Genomic DNA, 15852 nt, shown 5'->3' with positions numbered 1-15852 from the left:
GGCGTGGGCTTCCTTGGTGGCGCAGTGGTTAAGAATCCGCCTGCCAATGCAGGGGACACGGGTTCGAGCCCTGGTCCGGGAAGATCCCACATGCCGCAGAGCAACTAAGGCTGTGCGCCACAACTACTGAGCCTGCGCTCTAGAGCCCACGAGCCACAACTACTGAGCCTGCACGCCTAGAGCCCGTGCTCTGCAACAAGTGAAGCCACCGCAATGAGAAGCCCGCGCACCACAATGAAGAGTAGCCCCTGCTCACCGCAACTAGAGAAAGCCCGCGCGCAGCAACAAAGACCCAGTGCAGCCAAAAATAAATAAATAAAATAAATAAATTTATAAAAATAAGGCGTGAGTTGTTATCCTGTGGCAGGATGACAGCACCTAAGAGTTCTTGCGCTGGAAGTGTCTTGGACTCAAATTACGGCTCTGCCACTTACTGAGGGGGATCTTGGGCAGGTTACTTAATGTTTCCCCTATCTGGAAAATGTAGAACAAAATTGTGTCTCCGTTGTGTTGAGCGGATAAATTCACACACACACACAAGGAGCTCCATGAGGCAGTTTCCATAAACACCAGTCACTGCTACGATGACACAAGCTTGGCACATCCTGGAAGGAGACCAAGGGTACCCATGTCCTTGCATACACACAGCCCTGCCACACATGGACTTCGACCATAAGTGTGAAGGATATCCTTCACCCAAACCCCAACATAGCTGAGTCTCTCAGACGTGTAGGCTGAGTTTCAATGACACCAAGGAGAAATTTTGGTGACAGGTTTAAGTGTCACCTGTCAGTTGATACATCTATATTTAAACTTATTTACTGCTTTGTTGAAAGAAGTACAATTATCACAACTTGAGCTCCCAGCTCTTTTCTACAGTAAATAACTCAAACTTTAACTTCATAATACTTTTTTCTAAAATAAATAAAGGAGGAAATGTTTATTCTATTTCCAAGGAAAGAGAACCCTGGGGGAGTTACTACAGAGGAAGACTTAGACACCCCATCACACTTCCCCACAGATCACCATAAAGTGGAAATCTGTGATCCCAGGATACCATACAGCTAACAAAATGGTCTTCTCCACCTGGTACAATTTTGGTTTCAGAGAGCGCGGGCACGGCGGGCACCTGAGGAGGAACTGGACCCCACGCCCTACCTGCCGCTGCAGGGCAAGTTCGCTGTCCAGCTCCTCCAGCCTCCTTTCCAGCTTCCACTTCAGGTTCCCATACTGCTCCCGCTGCTGGTCCAGCTCACCGTTCCTGTCACTGTGTGAAAAATGCAGTGTTAAGAAAAGTAACACTGAATAGTCTCCAAACTACACATTTGCAGGGTCACCTCTGCAAACATGAGGTGACAGGTGATGCTTCACTTTTGCGGGGGTGGCTTTGGCAGGACCCAGGGGACCTACACGCTGCACCTGGACAGGTGACTGCCTGCAGAAGAGTACGTGACGTGGGATCCAGGCTCTCACGACACAATTCCCAAAGTGCCTAAGATACAATCAAAAGTCACCGGTCATACCAAGAACCAGGAAAATCTCTACCTGAATGAGAAAACACAATCCACAGATGTTAACACCAAGATGACGCAGATGCTGAAATGATCTAACAAGGATTTTAAAGCAGCCGTCATAAAAATGCTTCAACAAGCAATTTTGCACAGTTTTAGGACAAATGGAAATCAGAAACTCTCAGCAAAGAAAAAGTAACAAAGAATCAAATGGAAATTTGAGAACTGAGAAGTACAATAACCAAAACAAAGGACACCCTGGTTGGGCTCAAAGGCCGAATGAACATGTTAGAGAAGAGAACCAGTGAAAAACAAAAGTTACCTGACCTGTTAATAGAAAGAAATAGACTGAAAAAAATGAGCAGAGCCTCAGAGACCTGGGGGGTAACAAAAGATGTAACACTCACATTGTCATCACTGCAGTCCCAGAATGGAAGGAAAAAGAGGGTGGGGCCAAAAATGTACTTGAAGAAATAACGGTTGAAAATGTCCCCAATTTGGTGAAAAAGAACGGGCAGAAGACCCGAGGAGACACTCACGAAACAGTGTACAGCACTTCAGGGCTGCAGCAGAGCGCGCAGCTGAGGCCTGGCCTTCCTTCTCACCGTGAGCGGAGCCCACAAGCCTGACGGCAGCTTCAGGGTCTCGGTCGACTTGCCTCAAGTCAGCTCACTTAGTTTTGGATTTAATATATATTTCACACCATTAAAATAATCATAAGCTCAAATATATTTTATTATAATGATATAGATTTGTAAATCATGGGGAAAAATTCCAAGTAGTTGAACCAATCTCCACTAATTTCAGCCGCACTGGGACCCAGAAAAAGACATCCAGGTGTGGCCCTGCCTGCCTTCCCTTGACAAACACTGGACAGGTGGGCGCCGGGCAGCGCTGTGGGGCGGGAGGCATGTGGAGGGTCGGGGCGTGGGGTCCGCTGGCCCTCACCTGTGGACCCGCTCCAGCTCCAGGCGGTGTTCCTGCAGCCTCTGCTGGGACTGCTGCTGCAGATCTTCCACCCGCCGGGCCTCGCCGGCCAGCGCCTGCCTCAGCTTGGCCACCTCGATCTTGAGCTCGCTCACCTCGGCCTGCCTGGCCTCCTCCAGCCCACGGGCCTGGGCAAACGCAGCATCGTAGCGCTCCAGCTCCCGGTCCCGCTCCTCCAGCACCTGCAGGTTGTAGACGAAGTCCTCCCGCAGGCGTCGCAGCTTCCCCTGCGCCTCCTCCAGCTGGCGCTGAGCGTCCTGCAGGGCTGCCTCCTGCATCTGGGAGTGCTGGGCCTGCAGTGCTCGCCACTCCTCCTCCTTGCGAGCCAGCAGGGCATTCAGGGCCTGCTCTGTGGGCGGGGGCAGCATGTCGGCAGCTGCAGCAAAGAAGAGGCGGGCAACGGGTTCACCGTTAGGGACCCTGTCTTCCACAACACACACCTCAGATCCCCAACTAAGTGATCGCTGTCACCACAGCAGGAGGATGCTCTGGCCAGTTACTGGCTTTCTGGTCACACCCTGAGTTCTGGAGAGCCAAAGGCAGCTCCCCTAGGGTCCAGCAGGGCAGGGGCATACTAGGCCCAGACCCCAAAGGCTCTTTCTACCCTATCCTCACCCTATAGCAGAGGGAACAGACAGTAAGTGCAGGATCACCGAGGTAAGAGAGGAAGGAAAGACAGGGAGTGTTGTTTGCTCACCTACAAAAGCTAGGTTCTTTAAAATAGTTTCATAAAGTGCTCTCTCCATTTTGCAAATAAAAAAATGAGGCCGCTCAGTAGCTGAGCTGTGCCTGGCCGCAGGTGGCCCCTGAGCCAATGCCCCTTCCCACCCCCATGCTCTACTCCCGGAGTTGGAATGCAGGCTCCTCTGTTCTTGTGTTTCCAGTCCATCGTGCACTGATACTTTTGTAAAACACAATAAAGTGCTAGAAAAAAAAAGAAAATTAAAAAAACGAAGATATATAACACACAACTCTGATTTTTTAATTATTCGATTCAACAGCATAAAACTACTTTGTCAAATTGCCAACAAGTGTCTGAAGACCTCTTGCTTCCCGTGTCCACAGAGGATGGCCCACAAGGGGCAGGGCTGGTGAGGGTTGCTCCCCACCAGGGCACCTCCACCACTGTCCTGGTCCCATCAGCTGGCACAGGTGGGGTGGATTCTGATGTGCAAAACCGCTGGTGGGGGCGGGGTGGGGGGATCTCCTGGGCTTGACTTATGCAATGGGTCCAAGGCCATGGGTCAGGCCCCGCCAGCTACACAACAGGCCCAGAAAGCATAAAGGCTGGCACAGGTGCCACTGGCATCTTCTGGGGCAGAGGGTGGCATGTGAATGATGTCTGGCTCTGAGAGTGCTTTTCCAGGAAGGCCAGGTGGGGTCTGAGGCAGGCATCCAGCAGTGACTTTTGTGTATCATTGTCCCTAAAGAGTCTGAAATGTCTGATTCATTTTAAGTGGGTTTTTTTTAAGATGAAAAAGACAAACTGTCCCAGGCCATCTCAACTCACAGGGTCAATACACATTCATGGAAACCCTCTTGGACAGAGGAACAAGATTTCAGGGGCCTGTGAAGACACCCTGTAGGTGTGGAGGTTCCATGGAGCCCATCCCAAGGGGCACCAGCAGCATCAATACTGGTCCCCCTTGGTCAATGTAAAGCAAATATCCACAAACTAACTCAGAAACAGGAACAGGAGAACCTGAGGGTCTTTTTTTGTTTTTATTTTTAACATTACATTTACAGCAAACACTCTCTAAACCAGAAAGAGCACTACTCTTTTAGAGACGTGAAGTTCATTTCACTCCTGAAATTACTGATAACAAAAACCAACAACAGGGGGACTTCCCTGGTGGTCTAGTGGTTAAGAATCCGCCTAGCAATGCGGGGGACACCAGTTCAATCTCTGGTCGGGGAACTAAGATCCCACATGCTGCGGGGCAACTAAGCCCACGTGCCACAACCAGAGAGCCTGCGTGATGCAACTACAGAGTGCCTGCATGCTCTGGAGCCCACGTACCACAACAAAGAGCCCCTGTGCCGCAACGAAAGATCTTGCGCACCGCAACTAAGACCTAACACAGCCAATAAATAAATAAATAAATAAATATTAAAAGAAAAACAAACGAAGTTCTACAATGAAACCTTACTTTCTAAAACCCAGTGGAGGTAAGAAATGAACAAATTTTTCATTTTACACAACGTTTTGATGGCATCAGGTTTACTGTGATTGAACTCTTCGTAGGACCTCAATTCAAACATCTGCAGAGTTGCTGCCACCAGCACTGCTGTCCTCAGACAGCCCAAGTCTTGCTTAGCTTATGAGTTGTGGACTCTTTGCCCTGTGAAAGGTGATCACTAATAATAGAACACATAAAACTCTAGAGAAAAGCAACAAAAAACCAAAAAACAAACACACACACACACCCCACCAAAAAATTATCTATGTAATCAAAATTATTACTATTAACATCTTGGAAACAAAATGAAAAAAAAAGTAAAGTAGAAATCGTCAAAGTGGTCTAGGTTAGTATTTAGAGACTCCCAAAATATTCTGTCAGGACTAAAGAAACAATAAGGGTGCATTTTCTGGAAGAAGATGGGTGTTATGTGCTGGGCTACCCCAGTGGATAGTGGGAACATGAAACAAGCTTTTTAGACATTTGTTTCTCACAGCTCAGCAGAACAGTGCTCAGAACACAGAAAGCAAAATAAGAAACACACAATGAGGGACTTCTCTGGTGGCGCAGTGGTTAAGAATCTGCCTGCAAATGCAGGGGACACGGGTTCGATCTCTGGTCCGGGAAGATCTCACATGCCACGGAGCAACTAAGCCCGTGAGCTTAGTGTGCCACAACTACTGAGCCTGTGTGCCACAACTACTGAAGCCCGCGCGCCTAAAGCCTGTGCTCCGCAACACAAAAAGCCACCGCAGTGAGAAGCCCGTGCACTGCAATGAAGAGTAGCCCTCACTCGCCGCAACTAAAAAAGCCCACGTGCAGCAACGAAGAAAGCCCGCATGCAGCAACGAAGACCCAACGCAACCAAAAATAAATAAATAAATAAAATTGATTAAAAAAAAAGAAACACACGATGAACATTAGGAATGGGCAATAAAGGCTAGGTAATTATTAAGTATTGAGCAATGCATCTGACTACGGGCTTGCTGGAAGGTAAAGCACAAAGGAAAACAGGATCCATCACAGGATTTGCATCTTTCATAAGGAAAAAGTAAGGCAATTTCCCAGGTGAAGCCATCGGCATTTAGATCTAAATGAATTCCTTACGTAGTTTTTCCTATAAGGGAAACAAATTGTGCAGGACAGGGCCTGGCAAGCTTTCTCCCTTTACCGGCCAGTCGGTAAATATTTAGGGCTTGGTGGGTCATCGGGTTTCTACTGAAGTCCCTCAACTCTGCATGAAAGCAGCCACAGAGGACAGAAAAAGTATAGGCTGAGTCTCTCCCACAGGCCTGCTGTGCCGACCCCCAGAAACTTGTGCAGGGGATGCTTTTATCAGCACCTGTGTGACAAATACTATCATTTCTTAAGGCTGGTCCTCGCAGCCCCTAATCCTCAGGGGTCCGAGATGATCTCAATCTGGACACAAACATCCATCCACAACTCCCCGGTGTCCACTGGGGGTGCAGGCCAGCCTCACGGAGGGGAGGAGGCACATGCACTTCCAGCCCAGCCCGTCTCGGGGTGACTGCACTGGAGATGAGGAGCAGAGGGAGAGGGCACAGGCACGAGAGGCTGAGAGAGCAGGAGGAGACCGCAGGGCCTTGTGGTGTTGTGATACAGTAACATACACTGGTCTTCATCCACGGTTTCTGGCACAAGGCTCCTAAAACCCTTATTTCCTGAGTGACAGAAGCTACAGGGGCATCTTTAGTTAGTTTTTGTTCCTAGTTCCTGAAATAACTCCAGGTGAAAGGATGTCTCCCAATATTCATAACAAACCTCTTTCAACCACACCTGAGTCTATGTTAATGAGGTGATTTTGGAAAGCCCCTAGATAACCAATGGTTGGGGGCTGGTTGCCAGGGGAACCAGAGGGTTGGAACTTGCAACTCCACCTCCCAACTTTCAGGGAAAGGAGAGGAGCTGGAGGCTGAATCAATCACCAGTGGCTAATGGTTTAATCAATCAGGTTTAAAAATTCTGCCGGGTGGGCCTCCAACCCACAATCTGGACAGGATTGGCAAACAATCTAGGCATGTTGCAGCAAAAACAGAAATGAAGTTTTCCCTCTCCTGAGAACAAGAAAAATAATGGGAACAGTGAACAGGCTAGAGAAGAAACATAACCTGGCCTGAAAGAGTTAATCACTCCTAGTTTTAACTGTTACTAATCTGTAGTGTCTGTAACTAGATTTGTACTTCACAAAGCTAACCTATCACTGTTTAACACTATGTGAATGACATCCTGCACTCCCTTGTAGCATTTGCATTTCAGAAAGAAGGTCGCAGGCCATTAACCAAGAGACAAACGGACCCAACAACCCAATTACCAGGCTGCCTGACGCCAGCTGTGACTGTTTGGAAATAATGCAGGAAGAAGAAGAATGCAAGACCTTCACTACTTTTGATCCTTATCATATAGGCTGGACTGCAAGCCCCACATGTAAAATCTTCTCTGATTCCCCGAGGAGCAGGGGCACAGTTCTTGAGGCGCTAGCATGCTTTGTCTCTCCTTTGCCTGGCAGAGAAATAAAAGCCTCTCTATTTCTTTTCCTCCAAATCTCTGTCTCCGTATTTCTATTCCACATCGGTGCGCAGGGAGCCAAGGTTTTTGCCAACAGGTACAGGTGTGTTTCTTTAAGAAGGTTTACTCACCCAAAAGACATCTTCCGAACACAAAAACTCAAAACCCAAAACCTGTCTCTTTGCTGCAAAATGAAACTAAGCACCGAAGGTCAGCAACACCTCCCTGGGGAAATCCAGGGGACGGTCCCTGGAACAAACAGACCAGGCAGCTGCTCAGACTCATCCACAGGCTTTCAGTACTGGCAAGGGGCCGACGAGGCACAGGCAAAAAGTCCCTCTGGACTTACCTTGTGGCTGGCAACCAGGTTCACTTTGCCCCCCACACAACAAGCCTCGCTTAGACACCGAGGTTGCAGCAAAGAGGGCGTTTATTTGCAAGATAATCAAGCGAAGAAAATGGATCTCAAATCCACCTCCCCAGAGGCAAGGGGCTCGGGGTATTTATGGGATCAGGAATAAAGAAGCAGGGCGGTCAGAGGCAAGCTCATGAGGAAAGGTGATTGAAAAAAGGTTTGGTAATCGGTCTGCACAGGTATAACTAGGCTACAGGCCTCTGCACGTTTTGAGGGTGGAGTTTTCGACCCTCCAGTGTTAAAAGGTCACCAAGAGGACACTCCTACATGCCCAGTTGGAGGGTTGGTGGTCCTATCCAGTCTTAACTGGCTCAGCTTGAACTAGACGCAGCTGACTCCAAGTTCCTGGAAAACAACTCGGGCAAACATCTTATTGTTTAGGCTACGTGCTGCTCGGAGGACATTCAAGTCTTAAAACTACCTTGATTAGTGAAGGCAGGTGAATTGGTTTGACTAATTATTATGCACAGTTTCAAAAGCATCCATAAAAATCCCTGAACTAGCAGGTTTGGAGAGCTTCTGGGCTGGCGAAGGCGTGGAGATGTGGAGGGCAGTGTGCTGGGCAGGCGAGCATGGGAGCTCCCGGCCCCTCCCACCCACCTTACCCTGTGTCTTCCATCTGTCAGCTCTGAGTTGTATCCGCTTATAATAAACTGGTGATCTAGTAAGTAAAGCGCTTCCCACAGTTCTGTGAGCTACTCTAGCACATTACTGAACCTGAGGAGAGGGGTCACGGGAACCCTGATTTACAGCAGTCGGGCAGAAGCATAGGTGACAACCTGGACTTGCAACTGGCATCCAGAAGTGGGGCATCTTGTGGGATCGGCACTAACCCCAGGCAGTTAGTGTGGGAACTGAGTTAAATGTAGGACACCCACTCGGCGTCCACCGAGAACCTGAGAATGCTTGATGGAAGAAGCGCCCCCTGACATGTGGCATCAGACAGGAAGCAAGCGTTCTGAGTGTGAGGGCAGGGAGGGAGGACGAACTCGGAAGCAGGGTCCTAATCAGAAGGGATGGCCGAACTCCACAAGTGTCCTGATAGAGCTGTCCTAACCAGGGACAGCAGGGTGACCTCCCCGCAGGGCTCTGGGGCAGAGCAGAGCTCTGCCGGGGCAGACCTTGGGCACAGCCCCGGTCTCCACCACCTCTCCTGCTAGGCAGTCGCACCCTGCCTTGCCCAGCACCCATAGGCCCAGTGCGGCCATGTCAGCCTCTCCTTAGCTGCATCCATCCAGGGCCTGCTTGCCATCTCGAGTTAACAGGGTGCTGACAGAAACCCTGAGCCCGCCACCCTCAATTCTGCACGCCCCCGCCCCCGTTGCCCTCAGCTCGCCAATGGCACCCCTCTCCACACAGCTGCCCAAGCTGAACACCTGGAACTAGCCTGGATTTCCTGCTGTCTCTCATCCCCCCACCACACCTCAGCCACCATCATCCCTCACCTGGAGTCTCACTGACTCCAGACCCTGAACTGGCTCCTCTGTTCCATACTTGCCCTTTCAGAGCCACCAAAAGAATCTTTAAAAAAAAAAAAAAAAAAAAGCCTAACTGTCCCCCGCCCAGCAGGGCTTCCCGTTCCTCGGTCCACTTACAACACCTGGATCGCTACATTCAGGGCTGGGATGTGCCGAATGGTTCCCCCTCCTACCCCGTCAGTCAATCTCAATCCAGCTGCCCCTCTGCCTGGAATGCTCCTCCCAACCCACATACAGGCTCTTTCCTGTCACTGAGACCAACTCAAGGATCACTCCAGGAAATCCCCCCTAAACTTCGACTAAAGCTGGTGCAATGCTGTAGCCCTATCCAAATTCTCTGCGTGGCACTTATCAGGAGCGGGTGGATTATTGCTTATGTTATCATTCTTCCCTACACGTTCCACGTGGTATCCCATACTTGGAACTCCAGCACACAGGAGGCGCTCAAAAGTATGTACTAAATAACTAAATGGTAAAAACCATCACATGACAACACATAAACATGGGGCTCTGGGGCTACAGCAGAGGAACTGGGGAGGCAGGTATCTTTGTTCCCCCAGGGCCATTCCAAACCACTCCTCCTCCTCCTCCAAAGGCTCGGCTTCCTTAAAGTACCCACAACCCTGTGTGCTACGTGGTCTCAGAGCCCAGGTGGCTCTACCACAGAGGATGGCCCTGCATCCGTGAGGTGCCTGGCCCACCTCTGCTACCCCGTCCATGGTTTCCCCCACTCCAAAATACCCAAGCATCCCACACTCTGATCGCCAGCCCTCTCCTTTCAGATTCAGTCACTCAAGATCAACAATAACTTGATCTTTAAGTGTGTTATTGGCTGTATCAATGAACTACAGGAAAACTAAGGACATTCACTTTAAAAAGTTTTGAATTCAGTAAAAACTGGAGTTATTGGCTTCCAATTCAGTCAGTTGCCAAGTATTTTCCCCAGGTAGACAGCCGAGGGGATTCCCCAGGTATGTCCTGAGGTCACCACACTCTGTTCTGTACCCCAATCCCTGGCACCTTGAAGGAGATAACAAATGTTTGTTACTACTCCATTTAGGATGTATATCATTGTAGCCAGAAAAAAAATGATACTAAGTAATGTACAATTCTCATAGACATAGCAAACTTTCTTAAATTCATTCATTTATTCATTTAACAAGTATTTATTTAGCACTTACTACATGTCAGGTGCTGTTTCACCTGCTGGAGACATAGGGGCCAGGTCCCCACACCAACAGGTTGTCATCCTTGCTGGGACAAGACAGAGATGCACGGAAACAAAGGGGCAGAGGAGGTAACTTCCCACATCACTAGCGTGGCCGGAGACACAGGGCTGCTCGGGTCAGAGGTCAGGGAGGCCCTGCCCAGAGGGAAAGGCAGGAAGGGGCTCTGCTCAGCCTTCAGGAGGCTTACACATCCTGTTCAGTCCGTGGCCCCTGCCCTGGCTGCAAGCTTCCCAGGGCCACTGGGAAACCAGGGTTCCAGCAGGTCAGCCTGGCCACCAAGCTCAAGAAAAGCCCGGAGTGGAATAACAAGGCGACTCGGTGACCTCCACAGTTGGGCGTTCACCCACACTAACTGACGTCTAATGGCTGGTCCCCCAAACCCCAACATATGCACAAAGCCAGCTGACTACAGTGGGGCTGCGTGAGTGCGAGCTGGTGCATGACCTAGTGAGTTCTGGGGTCTGGCATAGTCTTGTGAACAGAAATCGGCGTACACACAGACCACCCACATGCCTGTGCACACTCACAGGCAAAGAATCAGAATTTAAGCAAATACACAACTTTAAATGATGCCGATGCTACTGTGATCTTTGATGAAATGCCTATGAGTCATCACTGCGGTTCTTTGCAGAGAGAGCACACGGAGGTCTGTGAGGTCAACGGGCCTCCCTCCTGAGGACCGTCCGTAGGCTCGCCTCTTAAATGCATCGGTCACACAGCCACCCATGGAAATTACTCTTCTAGTACAGAAATCTGACCACGTGATACTGTGCCCATGGCACGTGGCCTTTTCAAAAGAAAGTTCAACCTGTTTGGCACAGTATATAAAGACCCCTAGGATGGGGCCTGGCCCATCTTGCCCACCACAGCTCCCTCTGGACCTCCAGCTGGTCCCCAGATAGAAGCCAGCTTCTACGGTGTACGCTCTGCTGGACCTTGACATGCCCAGTGCTCATGCTCCTTTCCCTCCCACCCCATCGCAGACAGCCTGCCCTGCATCCGTCACAAATCCTAAAAGCCCCAAGGCTGAGATTAATCGGCTTTTATTAAAGGTCACAGATTCAAAATCTGGACCCAATCTGTCTGTCAGCCAGCAGGCATCCCCAGCAAGCACCTAGTTTTCAGGAGGGACCACACAAAACTTCTGGGGCAACTGGAGAAATCTCCGGGAAGGGCAGGGGGAGCGCACTGTCAACTCATCTTGGCCCACGGCATTCACAGTCTTCTAAGAGAACCAGTGGGGTCAGCAGGGGATGGACCAGGTCCGTGCTAGGTCATCTCATCACTCTGATGTTCTCATCTGTAAAATGCTGACCTTTCTAAACTTTTTTTTTTTTAATCTAAGGGGGATATTTACCTGTTAGTTCTGAAAGGCACTTGGAAATTCTGGGTCTTAGGAAGATGGAAGTTACTCCTCATGAAAGCCATGGTTTCCCAAACATGGAAAATTTGCAGGCTGCAAACAGACACAAGCAGCAGAAGACCTATCTGAAGACCACCTCAGTCATGAGTGAGTTCGAATGCACCCCTGGTGTCAAGATGCCACCACAGACTATACAGTGGGGTGTGGAAGAGCTCGGGCACTCACTTACTCTCTCACCCAAAACCCAGCAGTGGTCTGCAGCAGCTGACCCTGACCATGCAGGCCCAGCCTTGTCAGATCAAACGGAGCATTGAGAAAGAGGCTCAGAAACTGGCGCGTCCAGGCAGTGAGAGACTCTGAGGTGTCTCTTCACAGATTACGACAGGGCCAGGGCTGCAAGGAGGATCTATAGCCAAGCATCTCCTAACAGCCAGCATCATATTTAAAAGAGTTTGGGGCAAAGGATGAGGCCTAAGAAACCATATATGAAAAGGAGCTCCATGGAAGAGAAAGAGCTTTCCAAGCCAAGTGGGCTCTGCAGAGGGGCTTGCCCCGCCCTGGCGGGGCCCCACCTCTCCAGCAAGCTGGCTGCAGCGACTACAAGCTGGATATACAGGAAGGAGCCTGGGAGGATGATTTCATCCTTGCCAATCTCACCCCTTGCCAAGATGACCAAATCAGAGAGGAACCCACAGGCTACCTAATTGCAGATGTGACAGTAGAACTAATCACACTTTTGTTTGTCTGACCAAAAACTTGGAGCAATTGTTTTAGAATAAACACTTGACAAGTACTTTACTGAAAAAACATTGCATGACCTCAGTAAAACATAAGCAGTTGCAAACTCTAAAATGTACAAAAAAGGACCATTCATAAAGGCTAAAAGTCAGTCCCTAAACGCTCACAAACAAGCCATTTAGGCACAATAGCTGGGCAAAGAGACACCTAAAGCAGAGGTTTCTTTTTATCTCCTTCCTCTGAAGGGCTGTGGCTCCAGATACATTTGGCTTTCCACTCAACCACCATTCCTAATGCAGAAAACCCAAATCTACTTCGGTAAGGCATGTTGTCTTACTGGTGCCCTGTAAATATATTCAATAAGCTGAATTTATAAAACATTTTTGTGGGACTTGAAAGAAAGTCCAGAGGTGGCTCATCTCTGCACTCAGGACAGGGGACTCAGTGCTGGCACTCTCTGGAATCCCAGCATGAACTAAACTCGGTACAGACAATTTTTAAGGGGATCAGAGGGATGAAAATTAGGGGCCTATGACCCAAGCCTTTTCTCCTGTCCTTCACTGACTGCCAAACAGTACCCATGACCATTTGTAAAACCTGAGAGAGATGAGCAGCAGATAGATCTTAATTCAATCACTGGAACTTGCTTGGGGTGAGGGATACTGCTACAGTGAGGGGAACAGAATGCTTTTTTATTTGAATTTACAGCTGCCAAATTCCCTTGCCTCTCCCCCCAAAAAAGCGAATAAATGATAAAATAGAAGTTTGAATAGTCTTGTAGTTAAGAGCTGATACTGTGCTCACTTTTAGAACCACATAAATGTTTCACATACCAAAACTTAAAATCAATAAGGACTCGGGAACTCCCTGGCGGTCCCGTGGTTAGGACTCCGTGCTTTCACTGCCAAGGACCTGGGTTCAATCCCTGGTCGGGGAACTAAGATCCCACAAGCCACGCACTGCAGCACAAAAAAAAAAAAAAAAAAAAAAAAAAAAAAAAATCAATAAGGACTCAAAGTGAAATATAATCAGAAATAAATGAACCTCACTTTATTACAAATAACATAAACACACTAAGACAACTTTGTAAAACAGCATTTTAATTATATATTCTAAGGAAAAAAACAAAAACAACCACATGCAAATATTATACTTTAGTAGGTTTGTTTTTCACAGAACTATGGATTGGCAATACTGAAATTACTTTATATGTGGTCTAGGATTGAGCAAAAAGGTAAACGTACTGAGGACAATAGGAGCCAGAGTTAGAGGAAAAGGAATGTAGAATGAACCCTGTGGTGATGGATTGGAATTGGAAGTATCAATATAAACTCAGTTTTTAATATGTACAGATATATGGATACAGAACTAGATACGGATGTATATAGTGTACACAAATATGTTTCCCAGCTCGCCCTTTGAGAAAGCCAAAAAGCAATGACACTCCAGTAGCAATGAGCATACCTCCCCCAGATCTTGGTTTCTAAAGAAAACATCTAAACTAAAAGGAACCAACACTCCTTAGAGAAATGACTGACTCCAGGCTAGGTCAAGGAAAGCACAAAATGAGTCCAGAATATCTTGTGGTGTCAGAAAATAAGTGCGTGCTCAAAATGTTGAGGACAGGCTAAAAGGACAGAGGCCAACTTGAATGGGCCAAATCTGGACAACAGTGCAATAAAATAAATGATAGTAATGGATTATAACCTATGAAATAAAAATAAAATTAAAATGCCTATACCAAGATAAATAACTGAACAAATTAAAATATGGAAAGTTCTTCCTTACAGTACAATTCCAACTTATAAAAGCAGAAATAATGGAAATGGAAAAATTACCATGTGGCAAATGCAACACTTATAATTGTTTCAGAAAATGCTCACTTCTGGATGCTAAAATTACTCGTTGGCAGTTTGGTTATAAACAAGATATTTATTATTTAGAAAGGGAAAAATGGTAACTTGATGAGGGAAACACCTTGTAGACATCACCTAAAACACACGACCGAAGTTAGCATCAGCAGTAATGGGACAAATCAGCATCAGATGACTCCTGATAAGATGCAGAGAAAAACACAATTTCACTGGTAAGGTTTTTCTTAATAAAAATGCGTAACTTAAAAGTAATCATAAAGGAACATCAGATAAACCCAAACTGAGGGGCATTCTACAAAATAACTGACTCATAAAAGTCAAGGAAAGACAGAGGAAGTGCTCCAGATTAACGAATAAGAAGACAAAGAAAACACGGATGGTGCTGGATTGGATCTTGTAAAAGAGTAAAGTCATTCGTGGGATAATTGCTGAGTGAATAAATCCTATACATTAGATCATGGTTTTGTATTAGTGTTAGTTTCCTCAGTTTGCTAAAATGAACTATGGTAACATAAAAGGTTAGCATTTGGGGGAATCCCGGCAAAAGGTACAGAGGCAATCTTTGTACTCCTTCTGCAACTCTTTTGTAAGTCTCAAATAAGTTAAAAAAAAAAAAAATCACTCTAGGCCAGGCTGCCTGGGTTTGAACCCGTCCTCACTGGCTGTGGAACCGGGGTCAACTCTCTCATCTCTGCAGCGCCCACCTCTTCAGGTTCCCGGAGGGGTCGAATAAACACTAGAGCACGCGAAACAAAGCGTGCCGGCAGCGAACGCCCCCGGCCCTCCCACCCCGCCGGCGGCACGGGCGCTGCAGCGAACAGCCCCACAGGGAACAGCCCCGGGTCCGTGTACGGGGTTCCGCGGACCCGGCGGGGTTGGCCGGCGGGCCCCGCGCGAGCGCACTGCGTCTGGCAGGACTTGAACGTCTCGGGTTTTTCCAAGGAAAGCGACGACGCCCGTGAAAAGCGAGCCGAGAGGCCGCAGCCTCCCGCGCCGCGGGCCCCTGAGGCCCCTCGGCGGCCCCCCACGCCGCCCCCGCGTCCGCGCCTCACCCAGAACGCCTGCTACGAGCAGCCTCCGGTCCCGCCGCGTTGCCATGGTGACCCGAGTCCGTCTGCCGCTATCCGGGCCCGCTCGGTGCACTGCTCGGGTCCCGCCGGCTGGAAACGCGAGCCCCGACGCCAGGTTCCAGATTCCTCCCGCCCCGCCCGCGCGCAGGTGCAGCCGAGGGAGGAAGGCCTAGGACTATCAGTGGGTGGCGGGTGGACGGGAGGCGGCCGAGGCTTTCCGGCGCGACAGACCCCCCCCCCCCCCCCGCCTCGTCCAGCTGGGCTCCGCGATCCCGCCCGTCTCGCAACTCCGAAGCTGCTGGCGGCTCCGACGGGTCGGGATGTGGGACTGCAAGGAGCGGGGGCGGTACTGTACCTGGGAGGGGAGGGGCCCGGGCTGCACAGAGGCAGTGATGGGCACAGAGGCGGGGGGGACATAGTCTTTGGTCCAGCCTCTCCTCTCCATCTGTGTTTTCTCCACCCTGATGGCTTTCTGGCTGCC

General features: G+C 49.1%; 1 protein-coding gene across 7 annotated transcripts in view; it reads right to left on the bottom strand.

The window, feature by feature from the left end:
* CCDC57 (coiled-coil domain containing 57) overlaps window positions 1-15408 on the bottom strand; it is a 110692-nt gene extending 95284 nt beyond the window's left edge. For all 7 annotated transcript variants that reach the window (XM_061175578.1, XM_061175582.1, XM_061175579.1 and 4 more), the window contains exons 1-4: window positions 15354-15408; window positions 13261-13386; window positions 2460-2874; window positions 1159-1267 (exon numbers count right to left, since the gene is read on the bottom strand). In XM_061175578.1, coding sequence (XP_061031561.1) covers window positions 1159-1267; window positions 2460-2866 — 516 coding nt within the window. In that variant the 5' untranslated portion in view covers window positions 2867-2874; window positions 13261-13386; window positions 15354-15408. The remainder of the gene's footprint in view (window positions 1-1158; window positions 1268-2459; window positions 2875-13260; window positions 13387-15353) is intronic.
* Window positions 15409-15852: the final 444 nt, after the last annotated feature.

Source organism: Eubalaena glacialis, chromosome 19 (genome assembly GCF_028564815.1).
Source record: "Eubalaena glacialis isolate mEubGla1 chromosome 19, mEubGla1.1.hap2.+ XY, whole genome shotgun sequence".
Lineage (NCBI taxonomy): Eukaryota > Metazoa > Chordata > Mammalia > Artiodactyla > Balaenidae > Eubalaena > Eubalaena glacialis.
The sequence above is the reverse complement of the archived record's forward strand: the minus strand, read 5'-3'. Positions and strand labels throughout refer to the sequence as shown.